Source organism: Propithecus coquereli, unplaced genomic scaffold, assembly GCF_000956105.1.
Source record: "Propithecus coquereli isolate 6110/MARCELLA unplaced genomic scaffold, Pcoq_1.0 Scaffold239, whole genome shotgun sequence".
Taxonomy (NCBI): Eukaryota; Metazoa; Chordata; class Mammalia; order Primates; family Indriidae; genus Propithecus; species Propithecus coquereli.
This window is the reverse complement of record NW_012147941.1, coordinates 3,642,214-3,663,201: the sequence shown is the minus strand read 5'-3', so window position 1 is coordinate 3,663,201 and position 20,988 is coordinate 3,642,214. Positions and strand designations below refer to the sequence as shown.

Genomic DNA, 20,988 nt, shown 5'->3' with positions numbered 1-20,988 from the left:
TTTCTATATATTTTTAGTTGGCCGATTAATTTCTTTCTAATTTTAGTAGAGACGGGGTCTCGCTCTTGCTCAGGCTGGTCTCGAACTCCCGAGTTCAAACGATCCGCCCGCCTCAGCCTCCCAGAGTGCTAGGATTACAGGCGTGAGCCACCGCGCCCAGCCCGTATTCTTATAATAAAGTAAGCTAGAGAAAAGAAAATGTTATTTAGGAAATCACAAGGAAGAGAAAAATACTATTCATTAAGTGGAAGTGGATTATCATAAAGGTTTTCATCCTTGTTCTCTTCACATTGAGTAGAAGGAGGAAGAGGAAGGGTTGATCTCAGTGTCTCAGGGGAAACAGAGGCAGAAGAAAATATGAGTATATTTAAGTGGACCAGTGCGGTTCAAACCCATATTGTTCTAGGGTCAACTGTAATCATTTGTCATTCTTCTAGATTTCTCTCCAGTATTTTCAAAAAAGCACTTAATACCTTTGTACTAAGGGGAAAGAAAGGAGGTGAAAGAAAGACTAATACGGTTAGGCTTCAGAGAGGTCATACTAACCTGGGTTTGAAGGATAAACAGGATTTCCCGAAAGGGGAAAGGTATGCCCCACATCCACTGCAGATGTCAGTATGATTTGAGGACTACTTTGAAGGTGACCGGGTGGGTGGTAAAGCCACTAACTCAAACAGGTAATTCTATAACAAGCTCACTATAGGATAGGTTCATTTTGAAGAGATGGGGGAAGGCATTGGAACTGGAGGATTATGTTATGAGGATTGTGCTATTATTTGGTAATTAAAGGCGTGGAGAAAATTGGCAAAAGAGCTTGGAGAGTGAGAAGTAGGCCAAAGATAGAATCCTAATCACGGGCAAAGGACAAAGAACCAGCATAGAAAATGGAAAAGATCAAAGAAAAAAGACAAGTACATGTAAATCCCTGAATGAAAGAAAATTTTGAGGAAGGATCCCAGAGACACACATTTGAGCCTCTGCAAAAGTGACCACTCATAAGAACAAGTTTTATTTTACTAGATAAGCTTAATAGAAGAGAACCAGAAGATACCATGCTGTGGTGAATTCAGTGAGCTTGGCTCCTCTAGATACTTTACCCCTTAAGAAAAAGGAAAGCATGTCACCTGAACCTAATATCTAAGGCTGTGCTTCCCAAAATGGTAACCACACTCTGGATATGACTGTGGATCACTTGAAACGTGGCTGGTACAAATTGAGTTGTGCTTTATGTGTAAGACACTGGATTGCAAACAGTACAAAAACATGTATGAGGGGTCTTAAAGGTCGCGGTAAATGTGCATTATGAAAAAGCTATGCATGGATTTCAACATTTTTTTGCACCAAAATAAGCTCATAGTAACTTATGTCTGAACAGGATCCAGTTTGAGGCACTACGAAGGATAAGACATCAGTTTTAAAAGAGCCCCTATCAGAGCAACATGAATTCTGGTAAAATTAAAGCAGAACAAACATCAAATTTTTGGCAAAAGCTAACGTGGATGAATAGTGAAATCATTGATGCTTTACATAGTTTGTGGAGACAATGTCCTAAAGAAATCAGCCGTTTACAAATGGATAATTCATTTTAAGGGGCAAGATAACGTTGCAGATGAAGCAAGCCCACAGAGGTAGATCATCCATGTCAATTTGTGAGGAAAAAATTAATCTTGTTCATGCCCTAATTGAAAAGAACCAACAATTAACAGCAGAAACAGTAGCCAACACCATGGATGTCTCAACTGGTTCAGCTTACACAATTCTGACTGAAAAAGTTGAACAAACTTTCCACTAGATGGGTATACTAAAACCGTTGTACCCAGATCAGATGCAGACAAGATTATAGTTTATATTCTTTATGCATTTTTTTCATAATCACCCCATTAAGTCCTATTAGTCATTGTCTATGTTAAGTCCCTCCTAGACTTTGTAACACAGAAGAGAACTGAGCATGCGTACCTGCCCCCACGCTGGCCATCATTATGTAATTGGAATGCAGCTGCCCAGGTGTGATATGCTGTTACTATGTAACATGTGGACAATGTAGCAAGATGGTGCTGACAGTGAGGAATTGTACCAAGAGACTAGATTCAGTGCTGTGCAATAGAAATAGGAGAGCCATGTTAAAAAAGGTAAAAAAAAAAAGTGAGTTTGTTTTAATTATTTAACTCAGTATATCTAAAATGTAATGTCAACATTTAATATAACAAATATTGTGCAATTTTGAGGGGACTTAAATTTTGTGGAAAAATGCAATTAAAAGATAAACTTTGTTTCTCAACATAAGCTCCATCAAGTTCAAGACACTTTTGCAAGAGATGATACCAGTGGTTTAGTCCACCCCTAAAGAATGAAGGTCCTGGAACTTAGCCATGTCAATGCAGTCTTTTTTATTTACATTAACTGAAGAAAATGGGTGCCCTTTAAAGATTTTTTTTTTAAGATTAGGAAACAAAAACAAGTCAGGAGGAGCCAAATCAGGACTGTAAGGTGGATGTCTAATTATTTCCCACTGAAACTCTCACAAAATTGCCATTGTTTGATGAGAGGAATGACCAGGAGACTTGTAGTAGAGGACTCTGATGAAGCTTTCCTACGTGTTTTTCTGCGAAAGCTTTGGCTTTCTCAAAACAGAAAAGCCAGTAGACTAAGGAATGAAAGAGGAAGTGGAGGAGTCTAAAGCATGTTAATAGGCTGAAGGACAAAGCTAATTGTGAAGTCTGAAACGAAAGATCTCCGTAGAAGTGAAATTGCAGAAGTGGCACATATCCATTGCAACTAACCAAACACTTCTTGTACGTGAGGAAAGGGGCTCCTGGCTCATTAACTCCCCACAGCCCTTGTTACAGTCTTTCGTTATAATATTGGGTGCTTTACACCTCAGAAAGCAAAGTCTTACTCTAACCTTCTCCTACCCTCCTTTTTCTCCTCAAGACAGGACTAGAATCCTTTCCTGCCTTTCTGACCTATCTTATCTGATTGGAGGTCATAAGACCCCTATTCCAGAAGGGGTGTTGCCCGATACCTGGGAGAAGAAATGCTGCAAAAGGTGCCAAGAAGACTGAAAAGACAGGCCTTGCTTCGTTTCCCCAGTCTATTAGTATTGCTTCAATCATGCCTGCCCAATGGAGTCTCCACGAAAGGCCCAAGAGGAAGGGGTATGGAGAGTTTCTGGGAGGGTGACATGCCCAGAGAGACGATGTCTTACCCTATCCATCTCATCTGTATCCTTTATAATAAACCAGTAAATGTGTTTCCAAGTTCTGAGCTGCTGTAGCAAATTAATTAAACCCAAGGAGGGAGTTATGGAAACCCCCAGTTTATACCCGGTCGGTCAGAAACACAGGTAAAAACAATCTGCGGCTTGCGAATGGCATCTGAAGCGGGGGCAGTCTTGGGAACTGAGCCCTCAACCTGTGGGTTCTGACGCTGTCTCCAGGTAAGATAGTATCAGAACTGAATTGGAGGACACCCAGCTGGTGTCTGCTGCAGAATTGCTTGTTTGCTGGTGAAGAGAAATCCCTACATTTGGTCACAGTATTCTATGTTGATTGTTGTGGTGACAGCAGAGGACAAACAGTCTAGTTTTTTTCCTCAGGTTACATGACTTGCCTAGTTGCTTAGCTATTAAAGGCTAGTATTTAAGAACATAGGTCAGAATCAGAGTATGTGCTCTTTCCAATACCAGCTAAATGAAGGTGAAAAAGACTCCAGTATTGTCATTTTAAGAGTCTCCCTTAAAAGGAAATCCATGAGTTGTGAAACTTCGCTAAGGAGGATATCAACTGATGCTAAGGAGTGACCAGGTTAACCACATTTTTAAATTTTAAAACCAATCTTGATGTTTTCTCGGGATTTTGTTGTAACCAGGCTGGTCTGCCAATATCCTCAGGTCTCTGTACATAAAAATGAACCTACTAAGTACACTTTCTTACTCCTTTAGTAAGCACTTATCACCCTCCCAGTAATTCACTCTTAATCTGGATGTGAAAGAAACATGTTTCTACCAAGAGTAGCTACTCTTTCTTCCAAAAATTCCACTTGTTCAATCCACAGACTGCTAGTTTTAAGACAGTGTGGACCAAAGGCTATACAGGTAACAGAAATTATGTCCAGGAATGTACATATCCAAGTCATTGTAACATTCAAATTTTTCATGTTTTCACAAAAGGGTCAACTTTCCTTCTAGAATTGCTCTGTCCAAGATGTTCAAGATGGTGGCATAGAAAATTGTATGATGGAAATATCTGCACTTTCAAACAAGATAGCTGCTAGCCACATACGGCTTTTTAACTCTTTATAATTGGCTAGTATGACTAAGGAACTGAATTTTAAATAACTACAAGCTGCTATCTTACTAGAAAGTACAAGTAATACCAGACAGCACAGCATCAGTTGACAGCAGTGAAGTCCCACTTGAAGACTGTGATAATGTGGTATGTTTTTCATCCCCAGTTCCTAGCACGAGCGCCTAAAACATTTCCTGAATGGTAAGAGTGAGGAACCCGTTATTCACAAGCCCCTTTCAACCATACGTGAGTTTATGCTCATGCAGTGACTTGGGGGGACAGGGGCTGGTTGTCAGAGAAACCAAGTGATTAAAGGGTTGGAACTTTCAGTCCAATCTCCTCCACCTCCAGGGAGGGGAGGGAAACTGAGGTTGAGCCTACCACCAATGGTCAATGATTTAAAATCAATCGTGCCTCCACATACCTCCTATAAGCCCCCCTATCCCCCCGCCCCGAGTCCACAGCTCTGGGTTGGTGAACCCATCCATATCCCAGGGAAGTGGCATATCCCAAAGTCCGTGGGGACAGGAATTCCCTTCCAAATTTAACTCCATTTACCTCTTTATTATAAAGGATAGAAATGGAACAACAGGATAGTGGTTCCCCCAGTTCTGTGAAGCTTTATAGGCAAATTCTCAAACCTGCAGGAGATACACAGGAACCGCAAATTTGCAGCAAAGTCAGACTGAAGTGTGAATGACATGGTTTCTCCCTACTTGCAGTTGGCATAAGGGGTACAGTCTTATGGCACTGAACCCTTAACCTACAGGGTCCACACTAACTCTAGGTAGCTTCAGAATTGAATTACATTGTACAACACTTGGTACCAAGAGTAATTGAGAGAATTGCTTGGTGTGGAAAACACACATTTAATGTCAGTGTTGTGAGTAGAGAAAATTTTCCTTTCAGGACGTTCACAAATTACCTTCAAGTGGAAAGTCACTCTACTTAAGAATTTAGGACTTCTTTTGTGCACAGCCTGCTCACCATTCACTATAGTCATCTCTGGGTGTTTGTCCTTTCAAGTGATCTGTTTTGCCTCTAACATTCTGCCCTTTCACATTCTCCAGCGTATTTACCCCTGCCTACTGGAAATCTATTCCATTATTGTCTAAATTTAAGAAGCTGTCCAAGATACTGGCAAAGCAAAGTGGTGAAGAAAAACACGCTCCTACTCAAATTATAAACCTGGCATCTTAAACTCATTTTAGTATTTGCTGTATCAAGTCAAATAACATTTGTGTAGGTTATCCAAAAGTGGCTGTTTTCTAGGCTTTAGGTGTCCACAAATATGTATCAATGGACAAAAATGACAAAAGCCTATAATCAGTCTGTTTAGGCCAGTTGTCTAGATCTTTCAGTTCATAAGTATAATATTCACTTTAAAATTATACATGCTTAGTAAAGATCCTTCCCAGCTATGGTAGCATTACAATATTCAAGCTAAGAGTTTAATATTTAGAATACTTTTAAAAACATAACAAAGAAATACATCTCACAGGTTTTAGTTTCATGAGGCATCCCGTTTCACCACTTCCTGCCCTAAAGCCAAAAGGGTAACTCTTCTAGGATAACTCTATGCCAGTATTCCATAAGTTTAAGGCCAACTTCTCAAATTTTACAGAGTATATACAAACCAACTGGGAATATTGTTAAAATTCAGAAGGTGTGAGCTGGGGACTTCAGATTTACCAATTCTCAAACTCGCAGGTAAGGCCTGTGAGCCCTATGTTGTCAGTCATGGACTTGGATTTGGGATTAGCAAGGCTTTAAACATGAGATTCCTCCTTGTATTTTTACATTAAATAAAGACTGATTAGGTACTTATAAAATAGAGACTGAATAATAAAAACAAGAAATTTATTAATATATAAAATAGTTCAATTACTGTGTTTGTCTTACAAATTTCACTTCTACATAACCAACTGATAGTCAGTATTTACAAATATATATACACAAGACTCCCACCCTGTATGTAACCTTTGGTCCATTTGTGCTATCTCTTGTCTGCAAGAGAAACCTAAAATGTTAACATTTGAATATTAAGTATTTACATCTTTTTGTGTTGGTTTTTAATTGCAATAATTACCACTAAATGTCTCAATGAAATGGGATAATGCTAGAAACACAAATTTGAAATAAAGTGCAGTTTCACACAAACTTAGCCATTAGTTTTCTTCTTTTACACAGGTCTCCACAGTCCATATGGACTTTTTTTCTGATTTATTTTTGGTGATCCTGAAGTTGTCTCTTCAGCAGCAGCTTTAGCCGATTTCTGTACTGGCTTTGCTACAGAATTCTGCAAGAGAACAAATAAAAGTCAGCTTCCCAAACACATACATTCTAAATCCAATTTGAGTGGTCCGTACTTGGATATACTTACATTAGAGCTAAAAACTATGCTTCTTTGCTGGGAAGATTTTCCACCAGGATTTTTAGTTCCATCTTCTGTTAGCTCTTCTGACAGTTCTGACAGCTAGACAGGTAAGAGAAAGTATAACTTTAAAAAACATACCCTTGGCTTCTAAGTACCGTATAAAAAGCAGCTCAAATGTATATAAATTTAGTAGTAGACACAAATCGAATTCCATCTAAGCATATAGTTAACAGCTTAAACAACACAGAACTCTTGAGTTTTCCCCTTAACAAAACTGATTTAATAATAGGTTTAAGATATTCTTCCCATAATTATTTTATTCCCCTGCTGCAAATTCAAGTAACTTGAAGTCATACCAGAAAATACCTAGTTTCAAGGAATTAAGCTATTTGCCAGCTGGATACCTAATCATTTGAACAAACAACTCAAACTAAGGTCTTATTTGTCTACTAACATAACATACAACTGGGTCCCAATGACAGGTTCACTTATAGTGGTCCCCAACCTTTTTGGCACCAGGGACCAGTTTCATGAATGAAAATTTATCCACAGACAGGATGTGGGGGATGGGAAGTGGCTGTCAATAAAGAAGGCTAGCTTACAGTTGAAGGCTCACTTGCTGCTCACCTCCTGCTGTGAGGCCCAAGGGTTGGGGACCACAGCATTTAGATAGGACAGATATCTTTACTGTGCTGATTTTTGTCAATTTCTAATAACTTTAAACCTTCAAAGCCATGAATTTTTTTTTCAAAGCTATGAATTTTAACCTTTAGATTTCACACAATTAAAAGTACAGTGCGATTTGCCAACGCACAACCTGCACGTTTCTGGAGAATTATAATAAACTTATCTGCAAGTGAAGCAGGCCTCCTCTTCTGTAATCTCTCAAAACATCTGGAATATATTGCATATATTACAAAAGGGACATCTATATCACAGATGCCCCACCATTACAAAGTGTATCCTTGCTTAGTTAAAAATTGTCTTCAGTACCTTATACAAATAGTACCTGTCCCAAATTCTAGCATGCACATGGATCTAACAACAAAAAAACTACGCTTTCAATATGTGAATGTAAACTTCAAATGCTTTAGCCCATATATCAATTACCAACAGATTTTCTTCATCAATGTCTGGAGACCACATTCATGATTTCTATAAGACAGAAATAAAGCAGATAAACTATACTGTATGCTGACTACAGAATCTGTGGGAACATAATGCTGCAAAGAAAGCTCAACACTCTGTAAAGACTAGAGATAGAATTTGATATAGAAATCACCAAAGAACCAGCTACAATATACATTAACAGTACTATGAGAGAGTACAGCGTCAACTGAAAATCAAGTTCATTAATCTTCCATTTTCATGGGTGTGACCTTCTCTAGTATTGTCAATCTGATCTTTTGATTTTTAGCAAATTAAACATAGCTAGACTTTCTAAGTATAGTCTAAGGTAATTAAATGGCTAATCGGATCTTTCTGGCAATAGCTTTCTAAAGGTTTTGTTCAGATAAACCAAGAATACTTACCCTCAATTTAGGACCAGAAGTCGGTACAGCTGTTCCATGGTTTGTTTCTTTAGGTAAAGCTACAGTTCCGAGACTAGCTGGCAAAGCAATGTTGGTTGTTCCTAAAGCTTTTGCTGCATTGGCTTTTGCTATTTCTAACAGCTCCATTCGATCTGGAAAAGATAAGAAGATACTCATTAATCCTGTAGTATTTCCCCAAAAAGACTCAAAGCCACAAAATAAGCTTTTACGTTGCTGTTTTAAATAAAACAAACATGTCTAAGTCATTTGCTTTATTTTCATACATAAAGTATGGTGGACCCTTGAAAAACACAAGTTTGAACTGCAGTGGTCCGCTTATTCATGGATTTTTCCCCCCAACCAAAAGCAGATCAACAAATACACTTAAGTACTGGAGGGATGGGAAACCCCACAATATAGGATGCTGCAGGGCTGACTGCTAGTTTTGTGTGCCTGTGTGGAGATTTTGGTGACTGCAGGGGTCCTGGAACTGATTTCCCACATACACCGAGGGATGTCTGCATAACTTTATTCTCTACCCCATTTTTTGCTGAGAAAAGCAAGCATTCCTGCATTACCTCAACAATTAGTTTTCAGTTTTTCCTGACCAAAGACATTAACTTAGCATTATTTTGCTTTCTCTTCAACATATATTTTCCAAACATACTATCCTTTTTTCTACTCCACGATCCCCTCTCCAGAATAACATTAAATCGTTTTAACACACTGACTGCCACACTAGAAAAAAAACCTTTTCTCCTTGGGGCCACGTGTTTTATTACGAAAATAGAATAAAAACTTAAAAAACAAAACAATCTTTTCTAATTTAATGAAAAGTTTATTTTTTTTTTTGAAATTTTTTTTTTTTCTATTTTCAGTAAAGACTGATCCTCACTCTTGCTCAGACTGGTCTAGAACTCCTGATCTCAGGCAATGCTCCCTGCTCTGCCTCCCAGAGTGCTAGGATTATAGGCGTGAGACACTGCGCCAGGTCATGTTTGTTATTTTGTATTGTTTTCTGTGCCTGAGTTATAGCAACTTGAAAAATAGTTCACGAGGTTCCCAAAGTGAAGAGACCTGAATTACATATGCTTCAAGAGGCCCGGGCGCAAAACTAGCACGAGTTAAATATAACTCACATGGCAGGTCATGTGTTGAAATACTGAACAATTTTGTTCAGCGATACAGTTAGCTAAAAAAAAAAAAAAAAAAAAAAACACGCATGTTTTGATACTGTTATTGCCATTCAATACTTAATTTAGAAGCCTAATCAAGTAAATCATAATTAACATTTAAAAGGCTCCACTAAGAACAGTCAGTCACTAGAAAAAAAGGTTTGCTCCACCCTAAGCCATTTAACACCCATAATCCTTTAATCCTCAAGAGAAAGAATGTTGTACACTTACATATCAGCCGAGGATCATATTGTAGCTTTTTTTTTTTTTTTTGAGACAGAGTCTCACTCTGTTGCCCTGGCTAGAGTGAGTGCCGTGGCGTCATCCTAGCTCATAGCAACCTCAAACTCCTGAGCTCAAGCGATCCTCCTGCCTCAGCCTCCCGAGTAGCTGGGACTACAGGCATGAGCCACCATGCCCAGCTAATTTTTTCTACATATTTTTAGTTGTCCGGATCATTTCTTTCTATTTTTTAGTAGAGACGGGGTCTCGCTCTTGCTCAGGCTGGTCTCGAACTCCTGACCTTGAGCGATCCACCCGCCTCGGCCTCCCAGAGTGCTAGGATCACAGGCGTGAGCCACCGCGCCCGGCCCATATTGTAGTTTTAACTACCAGCAGATGTCCTCCTTTCCCCCCAAGACACATTTCTGCCACCAAAAAAAATATTAAAACTACACAGCAACTTTGCTTCCCTGGCCTACTCACACCGTCACCACACGCGTAAAATGGAGACGAAGGCGAAGTTTACTATGCGTCCGCATGCTAACAAGAGACCCACCTTTTTCACTTAAGCGGAAAGGAGTTCTGCTCCGAGACCTCGTCCTGGGTCTCTCCCTCCACCTGTATTCTTGCGGGGACACCGTGCGCCCAAAGCCGTAGTGGCGCCGCCCCCGCGTGAGCGCGCAGGAGCTTCCGTAGTACGACCTTCCCCGAGAGCGCGACCGGCTCCGCGACCAGTACCGCGAAGGAGACCGGTAGCATCCCCTGGACGGCCCATAGCGCCGCTCTCGGCACCGGCGGCTACGGGACCGCGACCGGCTCCGCGAGTAAGACCTCGAGTAGCGCCTGTACTTCCGCTGGCGGCGCCTTCGGGAACGGGACCTGGACCTGCTCCTTCTCCGGGGCCGGTTCCGACTCCTGGACGACGACCGACTGGAGACGCGGGAATAGGACCGAGAGCTTCCGAAAGAGCGGCTCCTCGACCGCGACGACGGCCAGCTGGACTCGCCCGACCCGGACATCAAAGGGGAATGCTGCGGCGACCCCGGCCACATGTCGTTCACGTAGCTGGACATCTTCACCTGCGTCTTTAGCTTTCCCGCTCTTCAGAAAAACAACTCCTTCCCGAGACTGGCTAAAAACAAAGAGAGAAAAAAGCCCGTCAGGACCCGGAAGTGGGTGCTGGGCCGCGCGCCTCCGGAGGCGGAGCCGCGGCGCCTGCGGTGCGGACCCGGCAAGTGAACCCAGAGCCCGAAACCTCGCTCAGCGCCCTGCGGCCGCGCAGCCGACCCGAAACACCGCCTTCCCGCCACGCAGGGCCTGGCGCTTTTCCTGCCACTCGCTTCTGAGAGAACTTCGGCACCGACCCCGTCACCAGAAAACTCACCGCAAGCCGTCAACGCCTCGCTCAAGACGGAGAGAAAGGCCCAACAGACGCCTTCCTCTCAAAGCTGATGGACGAAGAGAGGTTTTTCGTTTCTACTCTCAGAGAGCAGATCCACAACCTCCACCTCTAGACGTCCAGACGCGAACTGAGCGCACCGTCCGCAGACGCGTCGAAAATACTAAAAGCTGACGCCCGGAGCATGCGCAGAGACGTTGGCGCGGTGGGCGTGGCTCTCCTCTCGCCCAACCACCGCCCTGCTTCCTCCCTCCCGAGCCCCGCCCCGCGCCTCGCGTCAACGCCTCCAGGGTGCGCATGAGCGGCAGGGCCCTGGGCTCGGCGGGCAGGGGCAGTGTTGCCACATCCGGGTGTCCTGGGGCCTGGGTTGTTTTTTCCTGCTCTGAAAGAGGAGTGGGTCAGACTCGGTTACCAGAAAACTTTATAGACGGCGTCGCGCGACGCTACACCGACTGCACGGGCGGGTGCGGGCATAAGTACCAAGCGGTTACTGGCTGGAGCTCGGACCCGGGACTGTCTGCCGGTCTGATGTCTACAGGTCCCCCCTCCCCTGAGAGCCGCGGACTCGGGCTGTGCCTCACCGGGCCCTTCCTGCCACTTACTCCTGTCCTGTGTCCGGCCGCGGCGGGAGGGGACGACCGCGTCCAGACCCCGCCAGGCTGCGGGACTAGTGGGGAAGAGAAGGGACCGTGCCCTCCTCCAGGATATCCCAGGATCTCTGAAAATGCAATATTAACTTAGAAATGGTTTTTTTACTTCTTTGTTTTGGCTAGTAAAGGGAATTAAGGTAGAGACAAAATGCAAAGAAATGCATAGCTGACCTTTAGGAGGTAAGAATGATGTCTGAGATATCTGTTCCAGAGACAGGTGTGCTTGGTGTAGGAGATTAAACAAAGGTGACTTTCATTTCTGCGAATTTACAAATAGGGTACGTTCCAAACACTTGATATTGTGTTTGGAACGTTTTTTATTTTTTTGCACCTGTTGCCCCATGTAGTTTTTAATAGTACCCCCCTTTCACACCCAGAAGTGTTCCAGTGTGGACATTATGTAGCACCCTTGCTATGGCCCGCACTGAGCGGTGGGATTCAGGGATGGGGAAGGCGGGAGGGGAGAACGGCGGGAGGGGAGAACCCCCTCCACTCACCTTCCCAGCAGGCCCCACCCACCTGCCCTCCCCGCTATTTGTGGTGGGTGGTGCAACCTCCGGCCTGGCCGAGGATTGCTCAAGACGCCAATTGGCTCACAGTGGCCACTGTGCCCCAATATGTACTTCCTGTTTCGGGGTCTCTGGCCACTGAACTCTGGAGACCAGAATATAGGCAGTGGGAGCCCCAGATTGGCTTAACCTGCTGACAGGTCTTCAGAGAAACTGCTGGTAGGAGACAGCTCGGGAAGGCTCCGATGGCGGGGGGCGGGGAGGCACAGGCAGACAGGCGCAGCCCCAGTGCCCCTGTGGGTACAAAGAGTAGATCTGACAGACGAGTAGCTTCGGGTGACAATTGCCTTGCCTTGCATGACAATTGCCTTGAAAATTGTGGGTTAATTAACTTTTTATTGAATGAACTAACCACTTAATGTAAGGAAAGTTAGTCATTAAATGCACTTCTTTGCAAGAACATTTTTACAAAAGCCGCTTTTCTTTAGAGGGTGACACAAACTCGCTCATCTCCAATCATCTTCACCTTACATCCCCAAACTTGCACAAAAATAGAGGAAATAAAATCCTTAAACATCTGCACTTACCCACATGACCTGCCATACTTGTTCACTGTCCACAGTATCATCCATAGGTGGTGAGGACGCATCGTAATGGAAGTAGTTAATTGAAAAAGTGTTTCTTTTTTAAAACATCTTAAGAACTATCTTAAAACAAACATCTTAAAATATCTCAAGAAATATAAGATACAGTGCCCATCTACCAGGAACTTTTGCTGAAAGTTCTCATTAAACTGTGTGAGTAGACTGAAAATAACGAGTTTCACGTTGGACAAGTGTAAAATGATGTGTTGGGGAAATAAAGTGAAACTATGCTTGCAATGCAGTCTTAAGCTCTTGGTTATGAATAAAGAGTGATAGGAATCTCTGTAGACAGTTCATAGTATCAGTCAATGTGTGCCTAAAAAACGGTTGTCAGAAAAATCCTGGATGTTAACAGATTATTAGAAACACAGTGGGAAACATTACTTTGCCCTTGTGCAGAATGCTGGTGTATTTGTCTCAAGAGCTTACACAGTCTACCTGAGTTAAAATCTGCAAGGGATATTGTGTTCCTTTATTTCTCTAAACAATATGATCTTCTCTGAACATTTATCCACTCACTTGATGGAAAAATTGAACTTCAATTATCATTAGAATATCTAGCACTGAATTTGTAGGCTAATTTAGGCAGAAATGTCATCTTTATAATTGCAAATCTCCCCACCTAAGAATGACACTTAAGTTTTAAATTCATTGTTCAAGTTTGTTTATATTCTTCACTGTGATAGACAGACTAATGGCCCCCTAAAGATATCCCTTAGGTCACTAATTTCCTGGAACTTATGAATACGTTACCTTAATGTGGCAAAAAGAATTTTGCAGATGTAATTAAGGTTAAGGACCTGAAGATGAGGTTATCCTGAATCTAATGACAGGAGAGAATCAAAGCATAAGAAGAATTTCATGCAATTCAGAATTGCTGCTATGTGCAAGGAGGGAGAGAGGCCTCTAGGAAATGTTATAGAACTGAATTATACCAACACCCGAATGAGAAAGCATTGGAGATTCTCCCCTAGGGCATCGAAAAAGGAACAAAGCTCTGCTGACGCCTTGAGTTTAACCCAGTGAGACTTCTCACCTACAGAACTATAAGATAATCAATTTGGGTTGCTTTAAGCCCCTTAAGATTGGAGTTATTTGTTACCACAGCAATAGGAAACTAATACATTCACTAAAATTTTGTAACTTTTTTCAAATACATCTTGCAAATATCTTGCTGTGTATATTCAGAAATATTTTGATGACATCTTTATTGTTATATGTTCACTTTGTTTCAACAGGTAAACAACACCTGAGTTTTCACACCCAATATGAAGTGTTTTCCTTTGGTAGGTAAATTCAACTCTTTTACATTTATTGGAATAACTGTATTGTTGACCTTATCCCTTCCATTGGTGTCTACTATTTATTATACTTTCCTTTTTTCACTTTTTCCCATTTTATTTTGCCAGTTTGAGTAAATATCTCTTTTTCCCTCCCTCCTACTGTTCATTTAGAGGTTCTACAATGTTTCTTCATTGCTATTAATGGTTATCTTTTTTTTTCTTTTTTTTGAGACAGAGTCTCTGCTCTGTTGCCCAGGCTAGAGTACAGTGGTGTCAGACTAGCTCACAGCAACCTCAAACTCCTGGACTCAGGCGATCCTCCTGCATCAACCTCCTGAGTAGCTGGGACTACAGGTGCACACACCACCACGCCCGGCTAATTTTTTGTGTTTTTAGTAGAGATGGGGTCTCACTTGCTCAAGCTGGTCTCAAATTCCTGACCTCAAGCGATTCTGTGGTCTTGAGTTCCCAGTGTCCTAGGATTACAGGCGTGAGCCCCACGCCTGGCTGGTTATCTTTCTTTTTTTTTTTTTCCTTTAACATTTTATAAGTTAATCAAACGCATACCACAATAGATTTGTTGTTGTTTAAATAGGGACTTCTCATGATTTTAGTATTACATAACTCTTAAGCTGAGACTACACTCAGAAATAAGTTTAGAAAATGACATTACAACAAATTGGGAATGAGCAGTTAAAAAAAAAAACAAAAAAAACCATGCAGGGCTGCTGTGCTATAGAAAATCAGATGTTTTCACTGCCATAGCCATAAGTCTTCAGTGCAGCCAAACTTAAAAACCAGTCCTCCAAAAAAGATAAAGGCTTTCTGGAAAAATGCAGTAATTCCAGGGTATACTATGGCTTTTTCTTTCTTTTTTTTTTTTTTGAGACAGAGTCTCACTCTTTTGCCCGGGCTAGAGTGAGTGACCGTGGCGTCAGCCTAGCTCACAGCAACCTCAAACTCCTGGGCTCAAGCGATCCTCCTGCCTCAGCCTCCCAGTAGCTGGGACTACAGGCATGCGCCACCATGCCCGGCTAATTTTTTCTATATATTTTTAGTTGTCCAATTAATTTCTTTCTAGTTTTAGTAGAGACGGGGTCTCGCTCTTGCTCAGGCTGGTTTCGAACTCCTGAGCTAAAACAATCTGCCCGCCTCGGCCTCCCAGAGAGCTAGGATTACAGGCATGAGCCACCACGCCCGGCCTCTATGGCTTTTTCTTTAGCAACATAACCTCCAAAGAGAATCCACGTAGGTGCAATCAGAGATCCAAAGGCCAACGTGAAACCAATTCATACAAGCGTGTCCAGTCCCGCCTACGCAGTTGGTCCGGAGCCTGGTGTGGTGTCTCCCTGGGTCAGTGTGCCTTGCTTTTCCCCAGTTTCAGCCAAGAAAACAAAACAGTAAAACAGCCACAGGCCTTCACAGGATGTAGCAGCCTAATGGTCATAATGGTTATATTTTTATCTCTACCAAACATACTTAAACTTGTTCCTCCTCCCCTCCTGTCCCTCCTTTCACAAATATTTATAGAATGTTTATTGTATTAGATGTTGTTGGGCAGGTTAGGAAAGATTTACCCTACCAAAATTAAAATTTTTTGTTAATTTTAATGACAAAGCTAATTTTTTAATTAAAATAATCTGAAGATATATAAAATAAATGCTAATAATCCATTCCCTAGCGGTGTGGACCTCTAAAAGAGGTCTCCATCCTTCTTCCTCATGTCTTAGAGGTAAACAATTTTAACATTTTAGTGAGTGCCCTTCCACATCTTTCTCCAAGGTCTTTCAAATATATAAGCATATAGAATTATTGATGAATATGGGCTCATTCCGAATAAATTGAGTTGAAACTTTTATAATCAACACTCTTTAAGATAAATCATTTAGATTCAATGTATTTTGGTTTATCAACTATATCATATTCCATAGTCTAGAAGTACCAGAAATTACTCTTTTATCCTTTATTTTTTATCCATGGACATGCATGTGGTTTCCAGTTTCTTCTCTAAAAACTATGCCTCAGAACCATCCAAAGATATCAGAGCAAAAAAAAAAAAAACAAAAAACCCAAAACAAACAAACAAAAAAGCCCCAAAGATATCAGAGCAGTCACAGTGTCCTTCACTGGCTCCTAATCCACAAGGTCAAGGTCAATAGAGCCATTTACAGGACAGGATGTGGAGCAGCTGATTGCAATGAAAACCCCAGCACTACCAAGGCACTTCCTCCAGTGGTGGTGGGGATTAGTTTACCTTTCTCAGACAGACAGGATTAGAGGAGCTTCCAACTGAGAAGCTGGTCCAAAGTGTGAGGGCTATAAAGAGGAAAAAGCTCTGAGTGATTCTGACACAGAAGACATATTCATTGATCTCAAAGCAGCGTTGAGATAAGACATCCTCTGTTGTTAGAGCTGCCAGAGGATTCTACATTAACTACAGTCACCAGTGAAGGATTTAACACAATTAACACAAAGATTGATAAATCTTCCTGTCTTCCAGGATGCCCCAAGGAATTCTGGCCACTGGTTCAACCATTGCGCCATAGGGGCTCACTTCACCACTTGTGATTACCAAGCCTCAGGATAACTCAGCTGCTGTTCTACTGCTCACCTTGGTGACGGTTTCCTAGGTTGGTAGCTGTGGCATGGAAATACCACGCCTGCGATGCTACACAGGAGGCACCCCTCTATATATTTAACCCAAAAAAGTTAACACATCTCTTCCCAGCCATGTACACTTAATACATGAAGATGCTATCTGTAATAGACCAGGGAAGCTGATGACTCTGTCCCATTGCAGCCACCATAGAGAGATGGTATGAATACTTCTGTACCACATCATTTGGTTTTTGGGATGTCTACTCAAGCCAGGGAAAGCAAAAGAACAACACACAAATCCATATATGTATTTGCCAATATCATTACTGATAAACCACATAGGTGCAATTACTGGTAGTGTCACTATTATAATAATACAATGTAAGAACCTATTGGTGCCTCCACATAAGTAACAATGAGACTGTGTGTCCATGCCTAATGGCCACCTGTATTGCTCACTTGCGGACTGCTCCACTTTACACCAGCAATGTAACTTCAGTATACACTTTGGCTCAACAGGGTGCTGCTACTCAATCAGAAGAGCCATCTCCACCATACCTACCTTAACATCACAGGAACCATTATTAATCTTGTGTGGATTGTGTACACAACCTTCACAAAGAATTAAACTTCAGTAACAGCACAGTCATGGGCAATGGAATAACTGGAGAACAACAACTGGTCCAGAATGGAAAAAGGAGAAATACTACACAAGGATACATTATTGATGCTGTAAGAGGCTTCCTTTTCAAAGGTTGTGTGCCCTGCAGTCTACTCCATGTCCTGTTCCCCCAAGTCCTTTCACAGCCTCTCCTTGACCGTACTTGATTTTAGCAACCTTGGCTCATCAACGAAATGGTTACAGGTACAGTCTCGGGAGACTTGGTACTTGTCTGGCCCTGTGTAAAGATGACCTGTTCGATCTCCTCCTAACAACAGATGACCTTTACTTCAAGGAACAATGCAGTGAAGCTGTTATTTTTACAGCCAGTGGAGTGAGATCTTACAGAGCACCTGCCACCAGTGGAGGAAGATACATATCAACCAGTCTGGCCAATAAAACAAATGTACTCAGAGTAACTGGCTCTGGACATTGCCTCCATGTTCAGCAACCATTTCATCAAACCTCATTAATGGATACGTTTTTACTGGGAGTCTTCCATTCCTCTCTAAAATACTCTTTTCCCTCTGCCTGTCCCTAAAGACCTGCATGAGACTCTATTTTATTTGTTCATTCAGTAAACACCAATTGAATGCCTACCATATGCAATACACTGTCCGGAATACTGGGGTACAGTAAGAACAAGTTCCTGTCCTTATGTAATTTATATTTTGGTAGGAAACACATTAAAAATAAATTTTTAAATTATAATTGTGATAAGTGCTAAAAATACGAGGCACAGGAAAGTTAGGGTAACCTATAATGAGGGATCAGGGAGTCATTCTCATACATTGTTGCAACAACCTTTTCGGAAGGCAATATGGTAATATATTAAATGACACAGATCTTTTAACCTAGCTATTCCACTTTTGGGACTTTATCATACAGCAATAAAAGTACTAGTACTTAAGGCAGCATGTGACTTTGGCCCCTAGCAAAGTTGCAAGTGTTATAATATCCCACCAAATCAGGCTGCCCAAGAGGTCAAATACAGAAGCCAGCTGAGTGGATTGAGTAAAGCAAATGAAGGTAACCTGATATGCCTTAGAGAACTATTAAAGTGGGTAGACTCATGGTAAGATGCATGATGCAAGATGCATTCCAGAGAAATCAGATTTGGATCCAATTGCATAATGCAGTGGAACTCCTGAGCTCAAGCAATCCTCCCACCTTGGCCTCCCGGAGTGCTAGGATTACAGGTTATGAGACACCATGCCTAGCCAACAAAGATTTTATTTTAGTGCCTTTATTTCTCTTGAGGATGATGTTGCTGAATATAAAAAGGAGGATGTAAAACTGACAACTAGTTTTGAATCTGTCCATTGTATTTTCAGAAAAGGGGTAAACTAGAAGTAAATGATAACTTCTTTAAGGATCTGGTATTCATTCTCTAGAAATTTCTAAGATTTTGAATATGCCTGATTATCCATTCATTATTCATTCAAAGCATTTCACTTTCTCAGTATCTCCTCTTTTACCAGTTACAGGAGAAACAAAGCTAAATTAAATGTGATTCCCACCTTGAAGTACATCACAGGCATCTGGATGATACACTGTTTTTAGAAGAGGCAGATATACTTTTATTTAAACCAGGTCTTTTAGAGAACTTGGTCCTATGTAACATCACATAAAACAAGCACTGGTAAAAAGATAATTTTTATGAAATTTGTAAAGTAAAAAAATTCAAACACATTAGTAAGTTTAATACATTACACATAAAATCTTTCTGGGTAGGGCTTCTGCTTTTTTAACAGGTAACAGTGTGCTCATAGAGACTGCTTTGACACAACTACAGTGATGTGCTTCATGGAATATTAATTAGAATACACTATTAGATTCTTAAGGTTTTTATACTTTCCTTTTTGAGTACCATTTGCTGCTTTGAAGAATTAACACCTTTATGAACCTGGTAGTGCTTGTGATTCAGACTTCCACCGAGGCCAAGGGGAGAACCTTGTACTCACCTGACTGCAGGACACGCAGATGGACAGCATGTGGCAGTGTTAAAATGTTCTTCTGAAAGCTGATGCCTCAGCTCTGTGCATTGAATGCAAATGCATCCCAGGATTATATTTTTCTTTTATATTGCTATGTGTCACACTTGCCAAACAGGATGTGGAAAATGAGTAAGCAGTTTTCTTACGCAGTTCTTTTTTTTTTTTTTTTTGAGGCAGAGTCTCACTCTGTTGCCCTGGCTAGAGTGAGTACCGTGGTGTTAGCCTAGCTCACAGCAACCTCAAACTCCTGGGCTCAAGCGATCCTACTGCCTCAGCCTCCCGAGTAGCTGGGACTACAGGCATGCGCCACCATGCCTGGCTAATTTTTTCTATATAGTTTTTTAGTTGTCCAATTAATTTCTTTCTATTTTTAGTAGAGACGGGGGTCTCGCTCTTGCTCAGGCTGGTCTCGAACTCCTGAGCTCAAACAATCCACCCGCCTTGGCCTCCCAGAGTGCTAGGATTACAGGTGTGAGCCACTTTATGCAGTTCTTAATAGCAATTGATTAAAATCAACTCCACTGCTTAGAAAAGCATAAACACAATTTAGTTACTGAAGATGGCTATATGTATGTATGGTTATTATTATGGGGGAATATTGTTTTATTGAAGTATTATTTTCTCTGAAAATTCTGGTAGACCAAGGTTTTACATAATACTTGAAAATTTAAAAAATGAACAAGCTATCAAATTACCAAGTTTTCACAAATATAAATGTAATTGCATATATAAAATATGATTATGAATGTATTTTTCCAGGACTTTTAAATTATGAGCATTATTTGAATGAAAGAGAAGCAATCTATCAATTAAAAACTCATAGACATCATCTCACACACCAAAGCAGAAAAAAAAACTAAGACAAAAGAAAAAAATAAAACTATAAAAAAAAAAAAGAAAAAGAAAAACTCGTAGAAGGCCTTCCTTATCCCCTTGGCCAAAAGTAATTATTTGGTAGTTCTCTTTAGCCAAGGATAATTTGTACTGGGGCTGGGGGATCAAAATAAAGAGAATTCACTTAAAACAGGACCAAAATTTCAGAGTTAAGAAGGATACAAGAACTGATTGTAGGGAGACAATTTGGGACTCCAATCTGGGACAAAGCCAAAACAAGCACACACACCATAATATAATAATTACACATATGTTATTTTAATGTAAAAATATAAAATATAGGTATTTACTTGAAAATATATTTTGTATAGTTTGTATTACTCTTTCGGTTACATAAATGCAATTATTTAAATAGGACTAGTTAAAAGTGTCAACTAGTAATAACAGAACTAAATAAATAATGTATAAGAAGTACATAATAATTTTATGTATTTCTGTCCTGAAAAGTTAACAGCAGTTAACTTTTAAAATTTTACTGAATATTTAAATTTTACAGGTTACATTGTTCTGTATTAAGAAACAAAAAGATAAGACTTTTTAAAGGAGAACAGAAATACAATAAAGTTAACAAAACAGATACTGCGTTTAATAAAAAGAAACAATGGCATGTTTCTTTCTGTCTCATAATCAGTAGGATATTTTTACTCTTTTTGTTTCCTTTTCCAATAGTACTTCTCTGAACTTCCTGCAGCCTTTAGGACATCCTTCTTTTCTCTTATGTAGTGGTAAAACTGAATACAGTCAAATGTAAAATTCTCTTT

At 40.9% G+C, this 20,988-nt stretch overlaps 1 protein-coding gene across 6 annotated transcripts; it reads right to left on the bottom strand.

Annotated features, from left to right (window-relative positions):
* Positions 1-6,176: 6,176 nt before the first annotated feature.
* On the bottom strand, positions 6,177-11,120 carry RSRP1 (arginine/serine-rich protein 1). Of its 6 annotated transcripts, XR_001137562.1 has the most exons (6): positions 10,977-11,120; positions 10,149-10,724; positions 8,196-8,347; positions 7,774-7,818; positions 6,670-7,557; positions 6,249-6,585 (listed from the first exon to the last, which is right to left on the bottom strand). XR_001137562.1 is itself a non-coding variant. In XM_012646026.1 (5 exons), the coding sequence occupies exons 2-5, from the start codon at positions 10,663-10,665 to the stop codon at positions 6,469-6,471; spliced, it is 879 nt and encodes a 292-aa protein (XP_012501480.1). In that variant the 5' UTR covers positions 10,666-10,724; positions 10,977-11,120; the 3' UTR covers positions 6,177-6,468. The 6 variants fall into 6 exon arrangements, 4 of the variants coding, with proteins under 4 accessions (XP_012501480.1, XP_012501481.1, XP_012501483.1 ...); XM_012646026.1 differs by lacking the exon at positions 7,774-7,818 and having other exon boundaries at positions 6,177-6,585; positions 6,670-6,762; XM_012646027.1 differs by lacking the exon at positions 7,774-7,818 and having other exon boundaries at positions 6,177-6,585; positions 6,670-6,762; positions 10,149-10,720.
* Positions 11,121-20,988: the final 9,868 nt, after the last annotated feature.

Excerpts from the sequence above, each read along its gene's own strand:
- RSRP1 (XM_012646026.1), bottom strand. The coding sequence starts at position 10,665 with ATGTCCAGCTACGTGAACGACATGTGGCCGGGGTCGCCGCAGCATTCC. Across the intron at positions 6,763-8,195 it reads CTTCTGGTCCTAAATTGAGG|CTGTCAGAACTGTCAGAAGA; the intron begins GTAAGTATTCTT and ends TTACCTGTCTAG. Across the intron at positions 6,586-6,669 it reads GCATAGTTTTTAGCTCTAAT|AATTCTGTAGCAAAGCCAGT; the intron begins GTAAGTATATCC and ends GTTCTCTTGCAG.